Source organism: Pieris brassicae, chromosome 8 (assembly GCF_905147105.1).
Source record: "Pieris brassicae chromosome 8, ilPieBrab1.1, whole genome shotgun sequence".
NCBI lineage: Eukaryota > Metazoa > Arthropoda > Insecta > Lepidoptera > Pieridae > Pieris > Pieris brassicae.
The window spans coordinates 15,786,629-15,812,151 of NC_059672.1; the positions used below are offsets into that span (position 1 = coordinate 15,786,629).

General features: G+C 34.4%; 2 protein-coding genes across 4 annotated transcripts; one reads left to right on the top strand and one right to left on the bottom strand.

Annotated features, from left to right (window-relative positions):
• Positions 1–1,216: 1,216 nt before the first annotated feature.
• LOC123713421 (serine protease gd-like) lies at positions 1,217–9,607 on the bottom strand. Of its 2 annotated transcripts, none has more exons than XM_045667076.1 (9): positions 9,380–9,607; positions 5,530–5,695; positions 5,248–5,355; positions 3,967–4,267; positions 3,505–3,716; positions 3,215–3,370; positions 2,840–2,955; positions 1,999–2,143; positions 1,217–1,512 (listed from the first exon to the last, which is right to left on the bottom strand). In XM_045667076.1, the coding sequence occupies exons 1-9, from the start codon at positions 9,407–9,409 to the stop codon at positions 1,307–1,309; spliced, it is 1,440 nt and encodes a 479-aa protein (XP_045523032.1). In that variant the 5' UTR covers positions 9,410–9,607; the 3' UTR covers positions 1,217–1,306. The 2 variants fall into 2 exon arrangements, with proteins under 2 accessions (XP_045523032.1, XP_045523031.1); XM_045667075.1 differs by lacking the exon at positions 9,380–9,607 and adding an exon at positions 8,171–9,366 and having other exon boundaries at positions 1,218–1,512.
• A 950-nt stretch (positions 9,608–10,557) lies between these two features.
• Positions 10,558–25,260, top strand: LOC123712915 (PAX-interacting protein 1-like). Of its 2 annotated transcripts, XM_045666288.1 has the most exons (17): positions 10,558–10,755; positions 10,840–13,320; positions 13,570–13,740; positions 14,258–14,347; positions 15,199–15,280; positions 16,654–16,808; positions 16,907–16,994; positions 17,696–17,816; positions 18,529–18,625; positions 19,370–19,522; positions 20,010–20,156; positions 21,115–21,327; positions 21,431–21,583; positions 22,228–22,306; positions 22,612–22,837; positions 23,204–23,284; positions 24,145–24,255. In XM_045666288.1, the coding sequence occupies exons 1-16, from the start codon at positions 10,660–10,662 to the stop codon at positions 23,259–23,261; spliced, it is 4,410 nt and encodes a 1,469-aa protein (XP_045522244.1). In that variant the 5' UTR covers positions 10,558–10,659; the 3' UTR covers positions 23,262–23,284; positions 24,145–24,255. The 2 variants fall into 2 exon arrangements, with proteins under 2 accessions (XP_045522244.1, XP_045522243.1); XM_045666287.1 differs by lacking the exon at positions 23,204–23,284 and having other exon boundaries at positions 24,145–25,260.
• The last annotated feature ends 263 nt before the right edge of the window (positions 25,261–25,523 follow it).

The following is a 25,523-nucleotide window of genomic DNA, read 5'->3' on the forward strand; positions in this document are numbered from 1 at the left end:
CATTTATGACAGAACTTTGGGACCGACTAGATATATGGCGAGAGAACGTTGAGGTATTTGCTACCGCGGCTAAAAAATGGTCTACCCAATCAGATATTACATAGCCTAACGCTAACCAACATAGACAGTAAATTAAAAAACTACTTTTATATGCATTTATCGCGCTCCTAATAGTAGGGGAGCCCACGATGCTAAATGGGTATTTACTCGAGCGTCATAGAGACCTATTGGGTTGTCAAGCTTAGCTGTGCCATGGACATACTCAAGCGCGTCAGATATTGATAGCATCTATTTCCTACGTATTTTAATATATACGATATTCTAAAATATTTATACATTTTTTTAATGTTTCTAATGTAAATTTTATTGATTTTTGCTAAGTAGTTTCACCACAAAATACACACATTATGTTAATATTTTTAACGAATATAGGCATCATGCAGCCGCATTTGTTAAACTTTATCGACGAATATTTCTTACTTCGGTTTGTTGAAATCTTCAGATTACATATATATTTTTCGTCGACCTTGAATTATTTCCTTCAAAATAAAAAAAAATCAGCCACTCTCGAGAATGTCGAGATGACGATTTTTTTACAACTTTGCAGCCCTTCCCTTTCTTTACATTACTTGCAAATTGTCAGATTAGTGACATATACACTTTTTAGCACGTAATTAACTTGCCCTACTTTAATCTGACGCGCTCGAGAATATCTGATGTTTTTTTACTAATCTGATCCTTTATCCGTGACGGGCGGCCATACAGGTATATGAGCTCATATTTGGTGTAGGTACTTCACTGATTACAAGGTATCCCCCTGTATATTAATCTGCCACACTAGTAAATCCCCTACTATAAACTAGATTGCTGTGCTGTGTATTGTGTAACCATAGCAATCTTGTTTAGGAGGGCGACAATACATTAATACATAGCACAGCGGTTTTCTAATGCAACAATTATTTTTTATTTTTTAACATACTGTAATATAATATAATTATATTATTTGGTAAAATAAAGAAGAAAATAATAATAATAAGTCCGTTTTAGTAGATACCAAGTATTCATCGCATAACTAAACTGATTCGACAAATCAAAAAGTAGACTTTCACGAAGAATGTTATGCATACTTCATAAAAACAGTGCAACATAATGAATCTGATTTCCTTTAAATTTACTTGATAAAATAGAAATAAATAAAAATAACGCTATCTTTAATAAATAATCATTTATTAATATTATATATTCTTATACAAATAAAATGGCAAGCCTTTTGTATCAATATCTTATTAATTAGTTAATTACTAGTTTATTTAGACATTTTGTCTTTAATCCATGGAAGATATTGAGCAGCATCAGTAAACACTACATATTCGTTAAGATCACAAGTGGCATCTCCATTCTGTGACAGGAGGGCTAACGATACAACACCACGTAACTTCCAGCGGCCATTGTCCAAGATATAAAGGCCACCACCAGAATCTCCTAAACAAGGCCCGGATCCTTTCTTATCACCTGAAATAAAAATCACAGAAAATTATAACATCGATTAAATTTTACGTGATAACAGTGTTGGCCTCTGGGTGCGACTCTCATCCCTGAGGTAGTAGGTTCGATGTTCCTGTACACCAATAGACTTTCTTTCTATGTGCGCATTTAACATTCACTCAAACGGTCAAGGAAAACGTGAGAAAACCGGCTTGCCTTAGACACAAAAAGTCGACGGCCTTTGTCAGGCACAGAAGGCTGATCACCGCGTTTCCTATTAGATTGACCATGATTCAGATACAAAAATCTGGGGTCCAGACTTAAAAAGGTTGCAACGCCACTGATTTATTTCACTTGTATAGTTATTACTTTGTATAAATAATTTTTTTTACGAATTTAAGATTTTGTAATTTTGTATAGTTGAAGTAGTTGTATGTAAATAGATGTATCTAAAGATATCCGTAGAATTTTTGCCAGCATCAAATAGGTCAATTTATTTTATTGATAACATACCTGCACATAGAGTTTTCTGTGATGTCAATCTGTGGAACTCAGGTTTACTGGCTCGACACTCCTTTGTGCTTACAACTGGGATACGGACCATAAGAGGCTCGCCAGTACCTCCAGCGCCTTGTTCATTCGCTCCCCAACCAGTCACCTAGTGACAATTCACAAGATAATTACTTATGCTATACGTGGTATACGTATGAACGTACGAATCTAATGAACATGTTATTTATGAGGCAAAGAGGTAGACTTAGTAGTTAAAGTATATGACCATCAATCCTGAGCTCATATGGTATATGGAAAGATTATATAGAGATACGTCTGACGTCAAGAGTTATAAAGGGTTGTTGCACTATTACAGAATATACAAGAGTTGTTTAAGGGGTTAATATTTTGAAATACGTCGTAATTATTGGAGGTTCCGAGTGAGAAGGGGGGGGGGCAGGAGGAGTAGGCCTATTCTATACTATATTACGTTGAAAACGGTATTCTTATTTTGAACGTTGTTAAAATGTTAGAAATGAAAAATATTGCACTGTTGCATTTTGTGACTTTTCAATGTACATTTACTCCAAAAACCTTTTCATAATGAAATAATATTAATCCTTGTCAGACCATGACCAAGCGCTATGAGTTTAATTACACACTCAAGACTAAACCTATTTGAATTGAAGCTGAAATTTCTTATTATACACAGGGGTTTAGTCAATATGCCGTAACAGTAGTGTATGTAGAAAGTAGAAAACCTTTGTATGAAAATGACAGTTCTTTCTAAATTCACTACTGTTAAGGCATCTTGGCCTACAGTAGTTTTCTTGATAAGTGTAAGTATTAAGAATTATCTTACCACACCTGTGGTACCAACTATTCTGTTGAGGTCTGTATTTCCACTCCACAGACACGCTGGTTTTATATTAGTGTTAAAAGTCACAGGTCGCTCTAACGTCATTACCAGGAGGTCATCTAAAAATAATTATATCAAAGCATGAATTTATCTATATATCCCATTTATTTACAAAGATGGGCCAAAAATGCAGTGAGAATTATCAATTTTAAAATATCGTTTACGCAATATTATAATTGTTATAAATCAGGTAATTAACTTGTAAATATGAATTCAAGGTTAACACATATAAATATAAATAAAATACTAGCAACACTACAAAATGTATGAAGGAAGTAGTTTATCTCGCACTCAACTATTGTTACAATCATAACTTACTAGCAAGAGTAGTCTTATTGTATCCCTCGTGTATGGCAGCGTCACTCAGCTTCCTGGTAACTGTGATGTCGTCGCCCCAATCGTCTTCCAAGTTAAACACGCCAACTTTAACGATTATGTCTGTCTTTCTGGACTGCCCATGCATGCAATGTGCCGCTATAATACATAATTTTATGAAGTAAAATTTTATCTTATTTGGCTTCCATAATTAAATTTTAATGTTAAAAGATTGGTCTGCCACCTAAAAGAATTTGCGGAATAATGTATTTTGCTAAATTGCATTGCATTACCTGTTACCACATGTTGATCCGAAACCAATGTCCCTGAACATATGTAAGAGATGCTGCTCGCTCTCTTCTTGTAGATGGCAACAAGCCAGGGCCACTCTCCCCGCTGATAACTGCTGCCTTGGAATATCAGGGGCACAGTGTTAATTGACGTCACGCCACATTGTTTGGAATCGTTTTCGTCTCTATTTAATAGTTCAGGTTCAGGCGGTGGTCTGAAAACAAGGTAAAATTAAAAATATTATAAATTTGGATGAAATTGATATTTTATAATGATATAAAATATTATCTAGCTCTATTACTTTTAATACATTCCTTTAAACAAACAGAATCCTTTTGGCTTCTAGAATTTAATTTGTGTATATTCCGTTCACGTTGATTTTCATAGATAACAATTTAGATTACTCTATTTCGTTTAAGACATTTGACACGTCACACTATTTGTTTTAAAATAGATAAATTTACCTAGTTGTAGGCCTTTGTGTACGTCTAGGAGGCTTTACGGGCTGTATGGGCCTTACATCTTCGTTAGAATACTGATTTTGGTTGAGGTAGTCATTATAAACTTCTGGCTCGGAATAAGTTGGCGGGGGTCTTGGTGGTTTCGTGGTTTGCGGACGACGTTCGGGAACTCTTTGAGGGTAAATATCTTGAGGATACACTTGAGGTTGCACTTGCACTGGCTTTGCCGGTTCTAAAACTTGATACACATCATACTCAGGTTGACGGTAGGGAGGGCGTGAGAACTGTACATTTTGTGGTCCACCTGTAATAGGATTTGTTTGTATTGCCCAGGACTATTTTATGCAGATCATGGGTCCGTCTACCATGGTAAAGTGAAAAGTTTAGGAGGTACGTATTATATGTTATAAAGAGTCAGTGAAATTCACTGTGGATTTCGTGTTGTTTCGTTATTATTTTACCGTATTGCGTCGATCAAATTTCTTCCAGTATTGCAGACTGTAAATTAAGCCGCAGATGGACGTTAGTGTAGGTTAAAAGAATTCTCGTTGTTCCCAAATAAAAAAGAAATAATAAAAAAAAGAAAAAGAAATCATTGGCGCTACAATCTTTCTAGGTCTGGGCCGGTGTAAGGCATGCCAGTTTCCTCACGATGTTTTCCTTCAGCGTTCGAGCGAATGTAAATGCGGACATAGAAAGAAAGTCCATTGGTGCAAAGCCGGAATCGAACTTACGACCTCAGGGTTGAGAGTCGCACGCTGAAGCCACTAGGCCAACACTGCTCGTTGTTCCCGAATATATGTCAATAAATTTTCTTTGGGTTTTCCAATATATACACGGAAAATATCACTTGTGGCTTATGAGTTAACCTGTTTCTCTCGGATGTTACATGCATACCAAATCTTAGTTTACGCTTGAGTGAGTTGTAAAAAAATGGAGATCTTATCCAATTTTATACGCTCCGATTGTAAAGCATTAGATCGTAATCTAGTAATGAGTGTTGCTCAAATAAATTGAAAAACTCGGAAAAGATTAAGAACCATAAATTTGGATATTTATTATTGTCTATTCACGTAACGATCTATCGGAGAAGCACATTTAATTTTTAATTACTGCTGATCCGACAGATTTAACATATTATTAGACACCTTCCATAATAAAGGAAAGATTGGCTTCGCCAATGGGGCAAAGATTAGTGAAACTTCAACCCAAGGCAACGTTCCATATAGAAACACGAGATTTTCATATCAAATGAAACATTTTAAATGCGTGTCAAAATCATACCTGGCTTAAAACTGGGTTGAGGTGGACCAATACCATTGAAGTTGTTTCGGAGAAATAATGAATGCTGCAGAGTAATTGTAGTCACGTATTGACCGGGACCTGGGACATCTATAAACACATAACTTTTAATAAAATATATGACAGCAAGAGCGTGTAACCTTTCAATTAATTGTAAAACTTTCACTGCAACGAGTATTTTAGTCTACAATTAACATCTAACTCGTGAACCGTTTTTACAATCTCTAAATTATTAGAACTATAACTAAATAAGATATAGCCCACCTCCAGATGCAAAGCATAGCGGAACATCGTTAGCTGTTATTGATACGAGTTTCGGTAAAGGCGAGCTGACAGGAAAATTGACACGATATTGCAAAGGAACCCCGCTATTATAGTCTTGAAGGAAGTTTAGTTCTCCGCCAATATGTTGAATGTTGCCTACATAATTCTGAAAGAAAATTGCCAGCATACTGAATTAAAAATATGAAGAAACAGCACAATGTACCAAAGTGGATTATAAAATCATAATCAATTGTATATAATGAACACATAGAAGACCTAACTTTAAATTTATCATATCAAAATTGGACATGGTCCATAACGACCAAAATACTTTTGGATATTCATTTGTATCGCCACTGGAGGCCCAAGTCCTTAAATTTATATTAAAAATCTTAATAAATTAATAAACTTGGTTATTAATTATTTTATAACATCACAATATATATGTATAAAATTGTTATTTATCAAAACCCGTTGCGATGCTTGGCATATAAGTTATTGATGATAATAGATATATGACTCTTCCGTGACTCATATAAGGTCAAGTATCTACAAGAATCGCTGACTTTAAATCGACCGAAGAGATGAATTTCGAAAGTGGCAAATTCCTTAATAACTGTTACTCTACTTTGGCTTTGTTTACACGTTCATATATATTTTAACATGTTTAATTCTAAAGATAATTTTTTAATCATCCAGATTATACAATGTTACAATAATGATTTGATAAACGCGTCATTTATTTTGCAATATCTTCAAATAAATATTTCATCACATCACTATCACTTAAATTAAATATTTTTATCATATTCAACAGCATTTTTTATTTATTCGCACAATGTTCTACTGTTTAATTCGGAACATATTCATAAAAGTTGTTGTCAAAAGAAATCAACGAAACATTCAGATAGGTTACTATCATTACTACATAAGACCTAAAAATATGTACTTAACTTTATTATAAGGCATTACATGTCTTAACAAAATAAAATAATTGTATACAAAGAAAGATGCCAATTAATAAATTTAAAAACTGTGTCAATTTCACGTTGCTTTCACTTAGCATGCAGATTGCAGCCTTAACAAATACAGGTTTTCTTACAAGTTCATTGTCTTGGAGGATCGTGGGGCCCGCCCCGTTAAGGAAAATACGAGATAATTATCATAACTTACTGCATAATTTAACGTATATTAACTTAAGAGTCGATGCTTATTTAATCCTTTAACACTTTATTAAGTGCCCACCAAAGACGATTCGTTAATACATGAACAGTAATGGTATATATACTCTAATAGTAAGTAGGCAATCTTACATATACGGTTTATAAAATATATAAGATATGACGTTCAATTATTTTAATTAGGTATAAATGCTTATATTATAAATAGCGCTAAGCTGCCATATGAAATGAATTGAAAACCGCTTGTTTCGGAACGAGACGATTGAAATACGACCCTGACAATAGAATCGCTTAGTTCGTCAAAGATTTTTTTTGAGAGTATAGCAATATTATTTATTTAAATTTAATAAACTAATGATATAAGTTTCAATTAGTATCCTACATTATTCTTGGTTGATTTTGACAATATTAAAAACTTAATACAGGCTTGGATACGGCAGACATAGTACGTTATGAAAGAAAACTATAAACTACAAGTGTATCTTACACGCAACATCGTGTGACGCAGAAAAATCACAGTGGGAATTCTCATCGTCTCTATTTACGCAAATATTTAAAACGTGTATAAATAATGCCGATGATATATAAAAAACATAGGTTCTTGTTAGTTTAATAAAGATTTTTCCTTGTTGTATAGCAAGGAATACTAATAAAAACAGCTTGAATTTATGTTATATTAAGTTGGTTTAAGAAATATTGAGAGTTAGTCGTAGCATATTTCATTCATACTCTATGCTGAATGAACCGTTTGTTGCTGCGGACAAAATTAAAAAGCTACATTGTGTTGTATACTTTTATATCTCACTATAAAACTAAACGGTCGACTAACGTATAGCGTAACAAAAAATCAATTTCTGGTCTTTATAACTAAACCAGTTTTAATATAAGGAAACACTCATAGAAATATTAATCTGCATGCAAAGCGAGCATAGTATCTAAGCGAATAAGAAATAATAATTGTTTGTTAATATCTTCATCTTAATACGCTGAATTGATGTATAATAATTTTGTTATCAGCGGGTGAGCCAACACTTTTATAATTCTGAGAAACTAAAGTCAATACCAAATGCTAAAAAAAAGGTGTGCAAAAGAAAAACTGTCCTTCGACCAATGTCATCTGAATTTTAGGTAAGGGCAGGTAAAAAATATTTACGAATGCGAATGTTCATCGATATATTAAATAATTAAATTTGTTCACATATTCGGGATACGCGTCTGGATAATATTAATAATACTATGACTCAATCCTAATGCTGTCCTTACGCGATTGTATATTGGCGAGATTTGCTTTTAAAATATTTTAGCATGCATAAAAACGATAATCATCGGATGAAAAATAACAGATCGATCTCTACGTTTTTTCAACGGCGTTATTTTTAAATAAAGTGCAGCGCCAATGCAAATCCGGGGCGGGACAATATTTTTATATAAGTAAATAAAAGTAGATACCTAATACTCACAGTAGGTAATCTCGCGGCAATTGTCAAATTAACTTTTAACGTTACCGACGTCACTTGTCCAATAGAATGCAAATTTATTTCACCATAAGGTCCTGAATTATCTGCCTTATAATCAAAAATATTCGGGCAAGGAGATTGGATGTACTGACCACACACACATAAGAACTTAAAAAATATTGCGAAAAACAGAATATTCCAGTCTCGAGACATAGTGAATATTATAATAACGGTAATTTAAATGCGCTTCATCTTTAATATAAGTTTCAAAGCTTTAGTACGTCTTTTCAAGACCTTGGACGGACTCACACTGGACATAATGTTATTTCTTGTCTGCACAACAGTTTTTTTTATGACGCGGAAAACCAATCTAAAACCGCTTATTATTATTTATATATGCGAGGGTATTTTTGGTGGTTATTTGACAAATATGACTCATCAATGAAATACGTAGCCAAAATCACAACCACATTATTTAATTATTTTAAAAACGTGCCTCAATAACTGCCTTAATACTCAAGTTATTATTCATATTATACCAAATATGTGATGGTGTAAGCTATTTTAAACAAATAATTAGAGATTTATAATTTGTCATCGTGATCTTCTTTTAATGCCACTCCATTACTGGAGATTAGCCACCAGTCTCTTGAAGCGTGTGCCAGATGCAGCAACTCTTCCGCAGTCGCAATACCCGTCCACTTTCTAACGTTGCGAAATCCTGATTTCTTCCTTCTACCTACACGCCGTTTATCCTGGGTTTACCCATTATAATTAATTGAAGCAGGTGGTAGCGATCATTGCGCAACACGCAGCCCAGGTATGCTTTCCGTTGTTTAATGTTCTGCATAAGTTTTTTCGGCACTTCAACTCAAGAACCTTCTCGTTAGACTTGGATCCAGCTTAAACGAAGCATGTTTGCTTCGCACCACATCTCAAATGCTTCTAAGGGCCGGCGGGTATCTTCTTTAATTGTCCAATCTTTACAGCCGTACAGAACAATTGGCCATATGTAACAAAGGAGAACTCGGACTCGCAGTTTAATAGTCAAGTGGCGACAGCACAAAACTTTCTACATTTTGATGAAAGATCCCTAAAATCGAGACCTAATTTGCTGATCAGGATTCCGCTCGTTTGAAACCCAAGTTCACAAATACTTGTATTGCCGCACCTGTTCCAAGATCTTTGCAACTGAATGAAAATGACAATCACCTTCGGCTTTACCGTAAATACTGATCTCATCCGCTTCCTCTTGATGCACTTTCACAATTGCTCTTTGATCGTTGTACAGGTTCCTGATTACTCTTAAGATAGTTTTCATCGAAACCGGTGTCAATTAAATCATTTATGACGACGTCATGCTTAACCTTGTCAAAAACTTTCTCATTTATATATTTATATGTAGCTATTTTATAACATCAAAGAGTGCTATGAACAATAAACAATAATTTTTGAATGCTGTTATACAAGATATACAAAGTAGGTATTAATTATTAAATTACGATTTTTTCCATACTACTACTAGCTAGCTTCCTATTAATGAAGATCAAAACTATGAAATGTACTTGATTTAATTCGATGCTACTCGTGTTAAGCATAAACATACAATAAGTACCACAGACACCACAAAATAATAGTAAATATTTACCCGTACAAAATGCTTATGACCAAAAGTTTATTGTAACAACAAATTGTCTGTCATCAAACATCGTGAAGGCAAACAACTAAATATAAATATTATGCAGTTAACGTGCTATCTATCTGCCTCGTAGGAACTACTTCTTGCATTTTAGACTACTTATTCTTTTACTTTAGTTTATGCGCAGTATAGCTATCACAGGGTTCCTTAAAGATTCGGCAATTTTTCCTAATAGTAAATAATGGGTTTTTTTACAGACTCAACACTTATGAGGCTGGCCTTTTTATAGAGTACTCATACAAAGATAAATCAATCTATCATTTTTATTCCTTACAATCCTTATAAATTACGTTAATGTTTTTTGTTATCGGTCTAAAAAATCGGTAACTAAGGAATGATTTCTAACTTCGAAACTTACTGAGAATATGTTACTTCACGAGGTGAACAATTTTTTAATGAAAACATTCCACAAAACTCTCATTTGGAGATGACACTTGCAGCGTACCTTCATCGAATTGCGCGCGAAGGAACGCCAGAATGTTTTGGTGTGATTCATTTTACACTTTAATTCGATTTGCTGTATTCGACTGCGACAGATAGTTAATAATTCGTGTTCTAGATTAATAACTATAATGAGTTGGTTTTTGTTTCGTTATTCTGTACCGCAGCCGAGGCTTTAAGACTATGCAGGTTTTTCACAATAAAACTGGGGGTAAATATTTTTTTAGCGTTGGTAACACTGAAATCTGAATTTCCATGATGGACGTTTTAGCATAGGGTTTTTATTTTCGGCGCAAGATGAAATAAAAATGTTTATTTGAATGAAGTTTTTATTAGTTTGGTAAAACAGAAAATGGTAACGATTGTTGATGATTTAGATTTTTTAACGGTTCAAGAGGCGATTTTTAAAGATGTCAAATATTACCTCTCTGGCGATGTTTCGGAAAGGGTTTGTTTTTGTATTTTTCTTGTTTTTATTTTTATTGAAACCTTGAATATGTGGTATAACTGGTCTTGTGAATTGTTATTACAGACTATGCAGTTACTTCAGTCGGGTGGAGGTGAAAGCACGAAATATTTTTCTGACTACGTTACTCATCTAATTTGTGGTCAAAATGCTGCCGATTCAGACATTGACGAAGCTGGTGACATCTACCAGATTCCTGCTGTGACTGAATATTGGGTCTGGGCTTCTGCCAGATTGAAGAAGTTGGCAAATCCAAATCCTTACTGCCCTAGCAAGAACAAAATATTTACAAATGTTGTTGCTTGTGTATCCAAAGTGAGTCCCTCCGACGCGAAGGCTTTATTTGCAGTGATAACTTACCATGGTGGCAAAATTAAGTTAAATTTGGATAGTAAGTGTACTCATTTAATTTGTGGTTCAACAAGTGGTAAAAAATACATTGGTGCAATATCTTTTAATAACACAGTGAAAATTGTTACTCCAGATTGGGTTTTAGAGAGTCTACAAGCAAGACAACTTATAGAGAGTGACAATTTCCACCCTAAGTTATTAGTTGTGCCAAAACCTCTTAAACCCATGGATCGCATTAGTGCAATCACAGGTTTTGATTTTGAGGAAGGTATTGCTAAGAACGAAGTTCCCACACAAAACATGTCGGAAAATAAAAATGATGACACTAAAGCACTACTAGATAAACTGAAACAAAGAATGCCTTGGAACCACAACCCTTCCACAGCAAATTCTTCAACTGTATGTGCAAGTAATGTTAGTTCTATGGGATACACTACTGCTGTGAATACAAGTAGCATTGTAACTAAGTCTTTGCCACAAGGAATTGTATCACAAAATGTACAAATACAAGGTGGGCAGGCTAATAATTCGCAGTTGTTGCAAAAATTTGGCCAAAACTCTAATATGCCACAAGCAAATATTGTTCAAAATCAACAAATTAATATTCAGCAAGGTTACTCTCAGGTTCAACAAACTCAACAACCACATGGATTATCAGCTATTCAAATACAACAACAGAAATTACTGCAACAACATCAACTTAGGATGCAAATGTTGCAACAAGGATTTACACAACCAAATGTGTCACAAATTAATCAAAATATATCGAAGCAAATACAACAGCACTTACAACCAAACCAACACCATGTCCAACAATCTCAAACTGTAACACAACAACAACAACAACAAAATACAACAATGACATCAGCCCAACAACAAATTGAGAATATTAGTCAAATGTTGAGTCAAAGTGCAAATAACTTGCAACAGGCCCAACTCAATCAGCAAAATATGGCTATGAAACAGAGTTTAACATTGAGTCAACAAAGTGCAGTCCAAAATATTGCACAAGAATTAGCTCAATCTACACAAAATTTGCAACAGAGCCTCCAAAATGCTAAACTAAATCAAAACCTTAGTCAAGGTCAGGTAATAAATCAACAACAGTTGATAAATTCTGGACAGCAACATGCATCACAAAACCAAGGAATGATTCAACAGCAAACTGTTCAATCTCTTACAAATCAACAACAAAACTTGAACATGGGTGTTCAGCAAGGTCTTGTTACATCTCAAGCTCAACCACAAGGGCAGTTAAATCAACTTGTCAGTAACACATCTCAGCAGTCAGTTATTGGTCAGCAAATTCAACAATCAATTCAAGGACAACAGAGTGCAAACATGTCCGTTCAGGGATCATGGAGACAACAGAATATTCAAATGGTACAAAATGTCCAAGGTCAGCATCAAATTATTAGAAGTCCCTTAGTGCAATCTAGAAACCCTCAAAACCAAGTTATATTGCAGCAGCAGATAATGCAAACTCAGCAACAATCTCTACTAAACAACCAACAATCTCAATTGAGTCCCCAACATGGTGTTCAACAATCACAACAGATTTTACAACATTCTATTGGCTCTCAAGGGCAATCAATAAATCAAACACATCACCAAATATTAGTTCAAAAACAGCAGTTGCTAAATAGTGGGGGACAACAGCAGCTTGTTCAAGCTCCTCAACAAGTGTTAATTAATCAACACACGGGGCACCAGCAAATATTAGTACATGGGAACCAACAAGTAACATTGCAAGGAGGGCAGCAAATAGTTTCTCAAAGTCAAATTGTTCACCAAGGCGGGCAATTGGTGAACCAAGGAGGGCAGATTCTAAGCCAAGGTACCCAGCAAGTTCTAGCTCAAGGTGGCCAGCATGTAATCACACAGCAGGGGCAGCAGCATCAGGTTGTGATAGCTCAGTCATCTCAGCAAATTGTGTCACAGCAACCGGGGCAGCAAATTATTGGACAAAATGTTGGACAAGGCCAGCAAGTTTTATCTCAGGTGCCCCAATCACCTCAGCCTAGCCAGATAGGAAGCGGGGGTATCCAGCAAATAATAACCCACGGTGGCGGTCAACAGATAGTTTCACCGGGAGGACAACAAATTGTCCAAGGCGGACAGAATGTTTCATGGCAACAGCAGCAGTACATACAACAAAGGCAACCCATCGGACAACCCGCTGGAGTGGGACAAAGGGTAAATTTATTTTTGTTGTGATGTTCTGATAGCAAAAAATAATTAAAATAAAATCCAGCTATGCTTGGTAAAGGATTGTCTCATTCTAAATAGGTTTAAGATAGTATTTACACTATGCTGATTGCTATTTTGCTAATGTTTTACATAAAAATATAGCAAAGAGATTCAAGACATCAATAATACCGGACAATACATTTTGTTATTATAATTCCTTCTCATTCTGTGAAAATTATAAAATTGCTTTTTCAGCCTCTTCAAGTATCATGGACAGCGGGCGGCGGTGGTCGCCAGCTCATACATTTGGATGCGCAGACGCACGCGCAGTTGCAGCAAATGGACCCCCAACAACGCGCCATGTTTGTTGCGCAATTGCAGAAACGGCGCCAACTTCATATACAGAGGGCTTTGGCCCAGCAACAGGTTATTTTTTAATTAAAATAATGTATTTATCATATTTAGCCAAATCAAATTCCACATAGATTAAATCTATTTGTTATCGATTTTAATACATATTAAAATGTACCAAGTTGAATAATGCTGTAATTAATAATTGTAGGTGTAAATGGATAAAATCAAGTTTCAATCTCAACTCAGTAACAGTGAGTAGCTAATATGGCTATAAATAATATATGTTTATCACATCTAATGATAGATTATATAATTTCAATTATACATGTTGTAGTTAGTACTTGTCGCACCATTGAACTTTACTATAAAATACCTGATTACTTATAATTAATTTACGAAAGAAATGTTAGGTTCCCGTTGGATCAATGGACATTATTTTTCCTTAACTATTTATTATTTTACATTGCTTTTTATGATATATATATTTTATGGTTATGCAATACTAGAAAAAACTTTTTTTAAAATACGTATTTTTCGTAAGTTTTATAGTCGCATGTTATTACGTTGTATCAATTAAATAAATTTACAGCAACCGGTAGTTTCGGGTGCGCCTGCGACTCAGAACGTGACATTCATACGAAGCCCATTACCGCCTGGACTTAACCAGCAACAACAACAGGTATTTATTTTAGTTTCGAACTCGCTCATTTTGTGTCACCGTAAAATTGTTTCTATTTTGTAATCGATTTATCAAAACACGATACTGTAACTGTTTTACATATTCATGAGAGTAATATAATACATCATCTTTAGTTTGGTATATAATAATATGACATATTAAAAGGTCGAAGACAAATTAATTTTTTTTTTATAAATAATGGAAATTTAAACATAGCTGGCACAGTATGACTGGAAGGCTGACTTGTTTATAAAAGCAAATACAGTGTAAACTCTATATAACGATACTGAAGGGACTGCATTTTATGGCGTCATAGAGAGTGGTCGTTAAATGGAGAGAAGATAAAGGTATAGATAATACATGACTCCTACTTATTACTCATGGTCAACAAGGTGTAGACTACACGTGCAAGCAATCCCAATTTGTTAACAAAAGATCGAATTTCTTCACACTCCGTATGCATAATGCCGACTGTCGAGTTTATTGTGGGCTAGGATAATAAAGCAGTTTTTACTAATTTTAGCAACTTAAAGTACTTTATTAATAGTACAATTGGTGTCGTTATTGAGAGTAGGTGTAATGCCATGTACAGTGTATCATTGTATGGAAGACAAGCTAAACCAGCCAAAGCCAATTGATTTCGACGCTTTGGGTGTACGTCGTTAAATCGAGGGACGTTACATGGAGATTTACACTGTATGTAATGATTTGTGACCAGAATAAGAAATATTTTTGTCCCTCACTGCTGTTATCGGTTTTTTGTAATTTTTTGTACTGACACATGTCAGGGTCTTAGAGATGTCAGTTACTTTCAAAACAAAAGTCATCATACATTATATACCAATCCTCAGATACAATGGCAAGTTCAACAACCAGGGATTCGAACGGCCACTTTACCTGCCGCTACGCCTACACAGACTCCACAATCGCCAGGTAAAATTGGCTTACACTATAGATACAGCGTTAACTAGCATTCGTTCTAGGTTCTAGTTTGTTATTAAAATTATTGGGAAAACAGTTTGTAAATGAATTTGCAATAATGTTTTATTACAAATTCGGCATTTCAAATCAACTTACTAAGTGTAACAGTAATAAAAATAATGATATTAGATTTTCTTTATTAAAATACAAGCAAGAGGTTAATTATTAGGGGGTATTATTTATTTTAAAAAATGCAAAAATTTATATGACGGTAGTACATAAATTCGTCAAAATTTCTACGTCGCCTAATTATACTTAAACACAAAATTACTATTTGATTTAACTAATATTTTTTAATTATAGTTTATTATGTTAAAAAAGTATAATCATGAAATACATTATAATAATGAATTTCTAAATCATCCTAATCAATAAGGACACTGTTGAAAATTTATGTACATTAAAATATCAAACCTTAAAGTTAAAACATATACGAGAAAAGCAATAGCATGGAGTTTTTAAATTATTCAAATATCACTTTTCAAATTTTGTTATTCAAATGCTACTTCATACATAAGTACGTCAACGAAACCACATTATAATTTCAATTCACCTCATATTCTAAGAATTCTCGAGAATTTGAATCGAGTTACCATTTCACGTTGATAACTCTGACTTAAAAGGACTTTATAAAGTTCCTATTCAAGTATATGAAGTGCAGTTAAAATAGAACCATGGATTTAGATGATATTGACTGTAAGTTTTAACTTAAGCATTTTAATATTTTGGTTTTCATAAATACCTTACTCGACTCGTATATTTTAAGAGCTGTTTGAACTTGGTTCGTAAATGTTTGCTATTTATTTAATTATTAAAGTTTACCACATCATACACTGGACTTAATCTACTGCATATTTTACAAAATCTTTCATCTAATATGTATGGCAATTGAAGTTAACATAACTCTTTCAAAAAATAAAAAAATACAATTAAAATGCTTTTGAAGAATTATGGCCCAAATTCATTAAACAACAATATTCGTTTCATATTCAACATGAAGTGAATATATAAGTAAATATAACAATTTAAAGAAAACAATTTTTTAACCGGATTAAAGCTATTTGTATTATTATAAACTTATAATTATTTTACATAATTTTAAATTTAACATTTTCCGACGTTTCGCGTGCTTTACAGCGTGCGTGGTCACCGGGACCAATTTGTATAATAATTATAATACAAATAGCTTTCATCCAGTTAAAAAAATTGTTTTCTTTCAATGTTTATATGGAAAGTAACCCACCTTTTTACTATCTACCTTATTCGTCTTAAACCAAAATCCGTACAACCCGTAAAACATCAATCGTTGTACTTTCCTTCATCAGTTGGAGCGGTAGGCGGGACTGTAGGTACGGTGGGCGGGGCTGCAAATGTAGGTGTGGTCGAGACGCAAATCCAGCAGTTGCAGCGTCAGCAACAATACAGGTTGCAGCAGTTACAGGCGCAGAGGGAACACGCCCATCATCAGGCAGCCAAGCAGGTAAGCTGAAACAATATTTATGAAATGTTCACCAAAGGGAAGATCGTGCGATCGATCGAAGACTTTTGGAATTACCGACTTAGTTATGAATATTACAGGTGGCGCCAGTTTCTCAGCATGTCGTGACGCCTCTTCAGGAACAGCAAGTTGATGCCATCCTCACGCCAACCACTCCTGATCAGCAAGGTAAAATTTGCACAGGCTTCTCCCAGTTAAAGACCCATTACTAATTATTTACAGTTTATTTCTATAATTTCAAATCCTAACTCGAGAATTGGAAATGCTCACGTTTTAATAGTGAAATCTGAAAACGTATAAACGTTAAATTCCGCCCGTAAGAACGTATAATGTATCGCAAGGGCAAAGAAGCAAGCGCCGAATAAGTCCTCCAAATAGTTCTGCCTCTTGACTACACTGTTAAAGTTGATTCAACAACCTTACCATGTAACTTTTAAAGCCATTTATTTTATTATTTAATGTATGTAAAACTGATATAATATATTGCATTGGCAGTCCCTAACAGACCTAATTATATTATACATTGTATTATAGAATTTAATGATACACAACGCGCCATCATTTTGTTTGATTAAATAAAATAAATAATAAACTAAATTGTTTATTTGCCAAGATAGTAGTACAATTAGATCGATCAACTAAAAATATCCGCACAATCAGCCATATATAGGCATGCAAATGTCATATCAATTTTTACAATGTCATATAATAAAAACATTAACATAATGTCAAAGTTAAGTTATTTACAATTGGTGTCAAACTTGTGTTTGCTATAAAGGAACCTAGCCTTTAAAAATTTAATCACCATTAATACTGGTCTCATTTTAAATTCTCACTCCAGAGCCCATATGTACAATTCGTTTTTGTAGGCGCAGGAGCACTATTAGTAAATCCGAAGACTAAAACGGCTCTGGCCAACATGCTGTCAATCCGTCTACAGGGTACAGCACCGCCCAACGAGCATGAACCATCTGCCGCTGGGACGCTTAGGTAAACTTCTAGTTAAATAATAAATACATACTACCACGGTTTTTCTTTTGAAAGGTTGAAGGATTTCAAACTTTCTTTGACTGTGTAAATGTTACTATACATACTTATGTTAAATAAATTAAATATAAATACCTTAAATTTACTACAAAATAATGATTAGCTATTATGAAATGAATCTTCTAAAACATACAAAAAATGCGAATGTCATCCATTTTGTATGTAAAGTTTTAAATTTCCACATGACGTTGACAGACAACAGGTTGAAAAACTTACGTTGTGTTGCCATATTTACACAATATATTGCGAATTTGGTATTTGCAATATTCGGTAAATATTCATAAAATTCATTTTTTTTATTTATGAATAGGTATATATTTTTAGTCGTCTTGTTTTCGATATAAAACACACCGGAGAGTTTTGTTGATTTCACTTTAACAGTAGATGTCGTAAATATGGCAACATAGACTAAATCAGTAATATTTCCTATTGTGGTAGTCACTAAGCACGACTGCTATAAATCACTCGAAACGTCATCTATGTAAATATGAGTTTGAATTTATGAAAAAAATACATATGTTGCGGCACAATGTTAAAGTTATGTTTTTGTGTGCGGACAAATGTTAACATTGTTTAAAATACAATTGAATTACTTTTCATAATATTTCTATAGATTTGAATTTCACTATTTAACTTACGTGTGAATGTTATAAAGGTTAATGACAGCTGCGCACGCGGCGGGTGGCGCAGTGCGAGCGCCTGCGCGGCTTCTCCTGGGAGCAACGCATCATCCGCACACAGTGCCCACCCCTGTGAGTTAAAAACACTCTTACTTAGAAGGATCGCTTAACGAGTAAAAATAATAATTAAATATTGTTTCACGGATTTTTTTAAACCGAATTCTGCATTTATAGGGTTTAATGTCAATCTTTATACTGTGTAATTATTGTAAAATTGTGATAACTATTTTTATTTTTAACTGTCTGTTTTTAATATACATATTAAATACTTCAGTAATCTACTCGTACTAATCCACTACATTGATTTCTGAAAATTATTGTTTATGGCCAGGCCGACATTTAACATTTACATTTGACTTTTACCTTACCAACTTTGTGTAGAGTATGAAAGAGCCATCTGCGAATACAGATTAAACCTCTGTCAAAAAAAAAATAATATAATGACAAAAATAATAGAATATTGATAAAAAATCTTATATTGTAAGATAATAATACACTCGTAAATTGTATAGAGAGCTAATTCACGAATACGTTGAGGAGCGTAATAAAGTATATTATTACAATATATGTATTATAGTATTTTACATTTAAATACTTTACCTGCCATAAACACAAATTCGTAATATCACTCAACGTTTGTGCTTTTAATCTTAATGCTCGACTGGATAAATAAATTCGCATTAAATAGAACAAATTGCAAGAGGTTTTAAGTGATACCATACCCGCCGCCCATGGGTACTCCGACTGGCAGAAGGCTCGGAAATGTGTTGCCGTCATTTAAATTTACGCTCTTATTTAAATAGTACCTCATTTCAGGTCGGTACTGCAGTTCAAGTAGGCAACAAAGTATACGGCAGTGTGGGTGTGGGGGGGGTGAGAGCAGCGCCCCCTAGGGCCCAGTTCTATGGACACAATCCTAACCTCAAACTTCCGCCCGATCTGTTTCTACTGGGATGCGTCTTTCACGTGGTGAGTGTTCATAAGCTTACAAATTATAATGTGCATGTTTATTAATTTCAGCTAAAAATAATGATACTAATTATAATGTCATCCCTGTTATAATAGTTTAAAATATGTTTTCGATAGTGAAGTACAGAAAGTTCACTAAATAGTGTCCACGTGTACCCTGCCAGCTAAGATTCATACAAATAACAACGCTGTGTTAGAAAAGAAATAATCAAAATGTGTATTACTTGTCAAAGGATAACAATTCAAATCATGGTTATAGAACAATATCAAATACCGAATTATTTAACAACCAACTTTATTACCATAAAGGTTGTAATGAGCTATTTTTAATTTTGAAAGTAGCTTATTCTCCATATGTCACAATAACGCACGCAATGGAAGGTCTCAAAAATATGTATTTAATGCGAATTCGGCAAGTAGCTTCTGAGATAGCATTGAACTAAATAAACAAACGCTTTATATGTAATAAATGTATTATTTATTTAAGGTGGAATACCAGCAGTCTGTGGGTAGCGAGCGAGTATCGCGTTGGTCTGAGGCCATCCAACGACGGGGAGGCGAAGTGGAAGCTGGCTACTGCGCTAGAGTTACTCACGTGCTCTGCGAGACACAGCGACATGGAGTTGTTATGCAGGTTAATCTTATTATACACACATATATTTAAAAAAAAAACAGAAAATATAAACATGAATTTAAAAGTCACGCTTTTAGGGATCCCCTAACATGTCATATAATATGTTACAACCTTATTAGGTCTGGGCCTCAGATTTCCTTATCTGTTTTATGATCATTTGTCAATCTAATAGGCTAGTAGGTGACAAGCCTCCTGCACCTGACACACGCCGTCAACTTTTTGGTTAGACAAAAAGTCAAGGCAGGCCAGTTTCCTTACGATGTTTTCCTTTACCGTTCGAGTGAATGTTATAATGCGCGCATAGAAAGAATGTCAATGGGGTACACAGCTGATGCACGTTCACAAGAGATGCACACTTAAGCCACTAGGTTAAGACTGCTCACAGACTAACATATGAAGTGGATAAATATTTGATATAATTATTAGACTATAATAACCATATTAACGCCATCTAGCGAAGTTAGTCCCAATCTAACCTTATCTATTTCATGCCAAGAAGATATATTTGTTTTTAAAATTTTCTTTTTATTAATTACGTTCCCGTGCGTTGGCTTAAGTCCGGAGATAATTAAATCGCGTTATATACGGTTTTTGTGTAACTTTAACTTAAGCTTTTCAATATGGTATGTTTTTTCCGGTTTTGCAAACAAATGTTGTTGGGGCACCAAGTTGTGCTAATAATTGTTGTTGCGTAATGTCATGTAGTATATAGTCTTTCTCGAATTTTTTTTTTTAATTCAAACCTGCGTTTCCTGAGATTAGGGCGATACAAACTTAAAATTGATAATATTAGTATAGATTTAAGCATCTTCACCCAAATTAAAGATATTTTAGCACTTACAAACTAGCGTCTTTTTTTTGTAAGATTTTATAATCTGCTTAATTTTGGCTGCTGACCTTATAATATATAACAGTACTGTGTAAAAGCTGTCTTAATTTGTCCTTCTAACATATTCAGGCACTCCGTGACGCCAAGCGTTGTGTGACAGCATATTGGGTGTCAGACACAATGGAGCGTAGGGCAGTGGCGCCACCTTGGCAAGCAATACATTTGCCCACTATGTACTCCGCGAGGGAAAGACCGGCCAGACATCATCGAGCCGTGCTTTCTGGGTGGAGAAGAGATGAAAGACGCCGCTTGGCCTGTTGTTTGAGACAAGTTGGTGCTAAAGTAAGAAATGTTTATATAAAATTTATTTACATGCATTTTTACATACTATTTGGCAATTCAACAATATAACTAGCGATTTTAAATTGATTTGCGGTATATTCAGCTCACACCATACATGACGAGAGATAACACGGTGTTAATATGCAAACGCGCGGAAGGCAACAAGTACAGACGTGCGCGAGAGTGGGCCATACCTGTGGTCAGCGCAGCCTGGATCACTGATCTCTTACTTGGCAATATGACTGCGCTTTCGCAGGTAAGTTAGGAATTTTATGATTACCAGTATAAGTATTATATATGTATGCCTGGGTTTTATATAGCAGTATATAATAGCTGTTGTGTAAAAAATGGGTGCGTGTACACACTTAAGAAGTGAAACTTCTTTATGACCTTATTTTTCGAAAAATGATCTACTATATGCAACTTTACAGAAATTGGGTTAATTAAATTAGATATAGTTTAACAAAAGGCTTTTATTATTATAGACATGAATACAAATAATACAATTATTTCATTTTACCTTATTACTACTAAGATTATTACAAAATTTCATTAATTGTAATAGATTTATTACTATCATGGTTATCGTTATTATATATTTTTGTTATTAATGGCTTCGAATCTACCGTGGTAGGGACAAGAAAAAGATGGCACTTAACGGAAAATGTCACGCGTAACCCAAAAATGTGACGGTAATTTCTTTCCAACGCCCATAAAGAAGTTTCACTTCTAAAACGATTCATATAAAGTTAATTCATGAAATTCCTACAGACACACACAGAATTATTATAACAATCTAAATACCATACAAATTAAAGTATTTGTAAATAACCAATGTGCGTTGATCCGGCAAATCTTAAATTTTATATGTATTAATTGCGTAAATATGCGCCTTTTCAGATTGAGAATGCAAAATATCAACAGTTTAATTTAGCGAGCCCCTTCCGAATGGACCACGGATTGGTTTCACATCTCATGAGTAAGTATAAATTGTAAAACTCTTGTCTCATAGATTTTTAAAGAAAAAATTAAATTAAATCTGTGTTAATATTCTTATTTATAAACGGTTATAAAAGCTTTTGTGTTAATGATTATTGTATTTTCTTACATAACTTCAATATGGAAATATCTGGCTCGAAGGACCAAAACGAATGTTTATATTCGGGCGGTGGGTTTTTAGGGCATAATTTTATTATATTTGTGATTGAATTGTCCAGAATCTAATAAATTCCCGCTGAACATAAAGTACAGTATTCGCAAATTTATTCATTCATTTAATTACAGACGCGTGGAAAATGCCAATAAATATAACGCAAGAATCTCACGAGCGCGCCAAGCGGTCGGCAGCGGCGGCGGGCGAACGCAGGGCCAAAAGGCCTCGCCTCGATGCGCCACCGCCCCTGCCCTCCCACACCGCACCGCCTGCTCCACCTCCTCTGCACCTCGCCCCGAGGGTGCTCTTTTCCAACGTCACGCCCGTGCAACAGGCGAGGCTTGCAGCCAGCGTGAGGTACGTGCTCTTTTGTGTGTGGCTAAAGTATGCGTAAAGATGTAGCCATAAATATCTAGAGTGCGACGGAATTTTCATGGCAATGGTATGGTCAAAAATGTATATGTTCTATGTCGATTCGGTTTTTATTTGTCACGAATCTGTTATGACAGCAAATTGAATGACTGTACTCAGGGCACAGTATTGACATTGCATACAATTTATTTTTGCTATTTAAGTAACTAAAAATTATAAAGAAGGTGACTTGCGGTCAAGCACTGGTATGGTGTACTCTATGCGTAATGCTTCAGTCTAAATGTTCTATAGACTACGTAGTATTTTTTACTTGCCGCCATATTTTTATAAAAAAGAATCTTGCGCTTTCAGTGTTTCCACGTTGAATATCGACGAGAATTCGAACAACGTTGACGAAAAATATTCTTGAGAACATAACAAAAAAAAACGCAGGTTTTTTTAACATTTCTATGTTACAGTAGTGGTGTGGGGTAAATAGCTGTGTTGTTTATTTCTTAAATGTCGTTAGAAATTTTTCGTTAGAGGTAGGAACTAACTTGTATGTTAAATGATTGGGTAATTCTAGTTTTGTTTATCGTTTTCCGTTTATATTTATTTATATTTTACAGCGACAACATTTCTATAGGTTTTTTGAGATTTTTTTTATCTATCGACAACAATAAATTAAGTGCAATTGTGATGTTTTCTTGATTAGCCACAGAGTGACTGTCGTCTATGATAAATATAAATACACCATAAAAGAATATTATCTGTCCAAGCAATGTGTGTTCGTGTCTGGCAGGCTTAGGTCAGTATTCCATTTTGTAACTCAAGTCTCTTGTCCTGAGCATTATCAAATATGTCATAGAGAAACGATGAAAATCCTAAACTAGATTTCAGTTTGACGTTCTCGCTTAGTTAATGGCCGTAGATGTAAATGGATCATAATGAACAGTATGTGCTGATAGGATTTGAATTGGACTGATTTTAACCCAAATGTGACTCGTTTTAACTGTTTTATACAATTTGAATGTAGACAATATATCGTAGTTTTCTGGTTTAATAAGGTTTTAACAATGAATTATGTATGAAGTATAAAATAACCTTTAGCTTGCGACTTCACTCACATGGTGACCCTGAGATTCAACCTCCTTTGATAAACCTTCCGTAATTCTGATTTTGAATTGTCGCTTATTCGTGATTTTTTTTAAGTCGACCTCAATTTTTACATTTCATTATACAAGTGAGTGAATTCGCATGCATATTGCAATGTACAAATATTTAGCTTGTGCCTTATCTTGTTATTTTTTCAGACAACTCGGAGGATTAGTGGTCACATCGGCATCTGAGGCCACTCATCTCGTGATGGAGAAGCTGGCCCGTACTTGCAAATTGGTCAGTTGTCTCATCACTGTCAAGCACCTACTTACCACCGAATGGGTGGCAGAGAGTCAGAGGCTCAACAAATTCGCCGATGAGGCGAAATATGCTCTTCGCGACGAGGACTTTAATAAAACTTTCAAGTGCGATGTTGACGAGGTCCTTCTCAGCGGAGAGCAGAGGAAGAAGATCTTCGAAGGAATCACTTTCTTCTTAACGCCGTGTGTGAAACCGGCGAAAGCCAGTCTCACGGAAATGATAGAGCTCTGTGGTGGAAGAGTAGACAAGAACCGCAGATCATATATTTCCATACAAGAGATGCACAACCAGAGGCCTTATAGCTATCTCGTTCTAACGGTTCCAAATGACCTGCATTTGGTGTATTATTTGCTGCAGGCGGAGAAAACATTGAATGTCGTTTGCAGTACTGAAGTGGTCCTCTCTGCTATTATGAGGCAGAAGTTGGAGATTGGCGAGTTTTTAGTTAAAATAGACTGATAAGGCGAAATTTTGCTATTTAAAGCGTTTTTACTGTATATACCACGTATGGATTTTTATTTTATACGTGTCGAGAAATTAAATTTAAAAATGTATAATTCGGTGGATGTTGTGATACGTGTGACAAAAATCAATTTTCTTGAATTTTGGTTTGCACGAATATTCACGTTAAATTTACGGAACGGACCACAATGGTAAACTTGAAGCAAGTTATGTAAATAAAATAATTATTCACATTTTTATCTGCCAAAGGACTTTGTTTGAGGCTTAGAAAAGTAAATTTTTAATTGTTTAGAGTTTTTTCAAAGAAATTAAAAGCTTTTCATTGTTAATTTGTACGCTAATGTAGCGGATTTTTAGTTTATACAGATTTTTAAACTTTTTGATTATTTTGTTTTTATTGCATTTAGTGAATGTCTCATAAAAAATAAATTTTTCGTATCTCTTCAGAGAACACTATATAGATGTTAGAGTAGAAGTTAAGTAACGTTTATTTTTATGTATTTAGAAATTTTTATAATATTTTTCAAGAAAATATATATTGGTACAGAAATCCATGAACCTAAAATAAACTATTCGAAGTTAGTATGTATATTGTTTTATTTGAGAATGAACCGCCATAAATCATTAATTAATGTTTTAATATTTCACTAAATGCTATGCTTCTTATTGATTGCTATTCCAATCATAACAAGGAAGGTACACTTTAATTTATTTCTAACTAATCTAATTCCAGTAAATCCTATATAGAGCAGTGATGGCCTAGTGGCTTCAGCGTTTGACTCTCATCTCTGAGGTAGCAGGTTCGATCCTC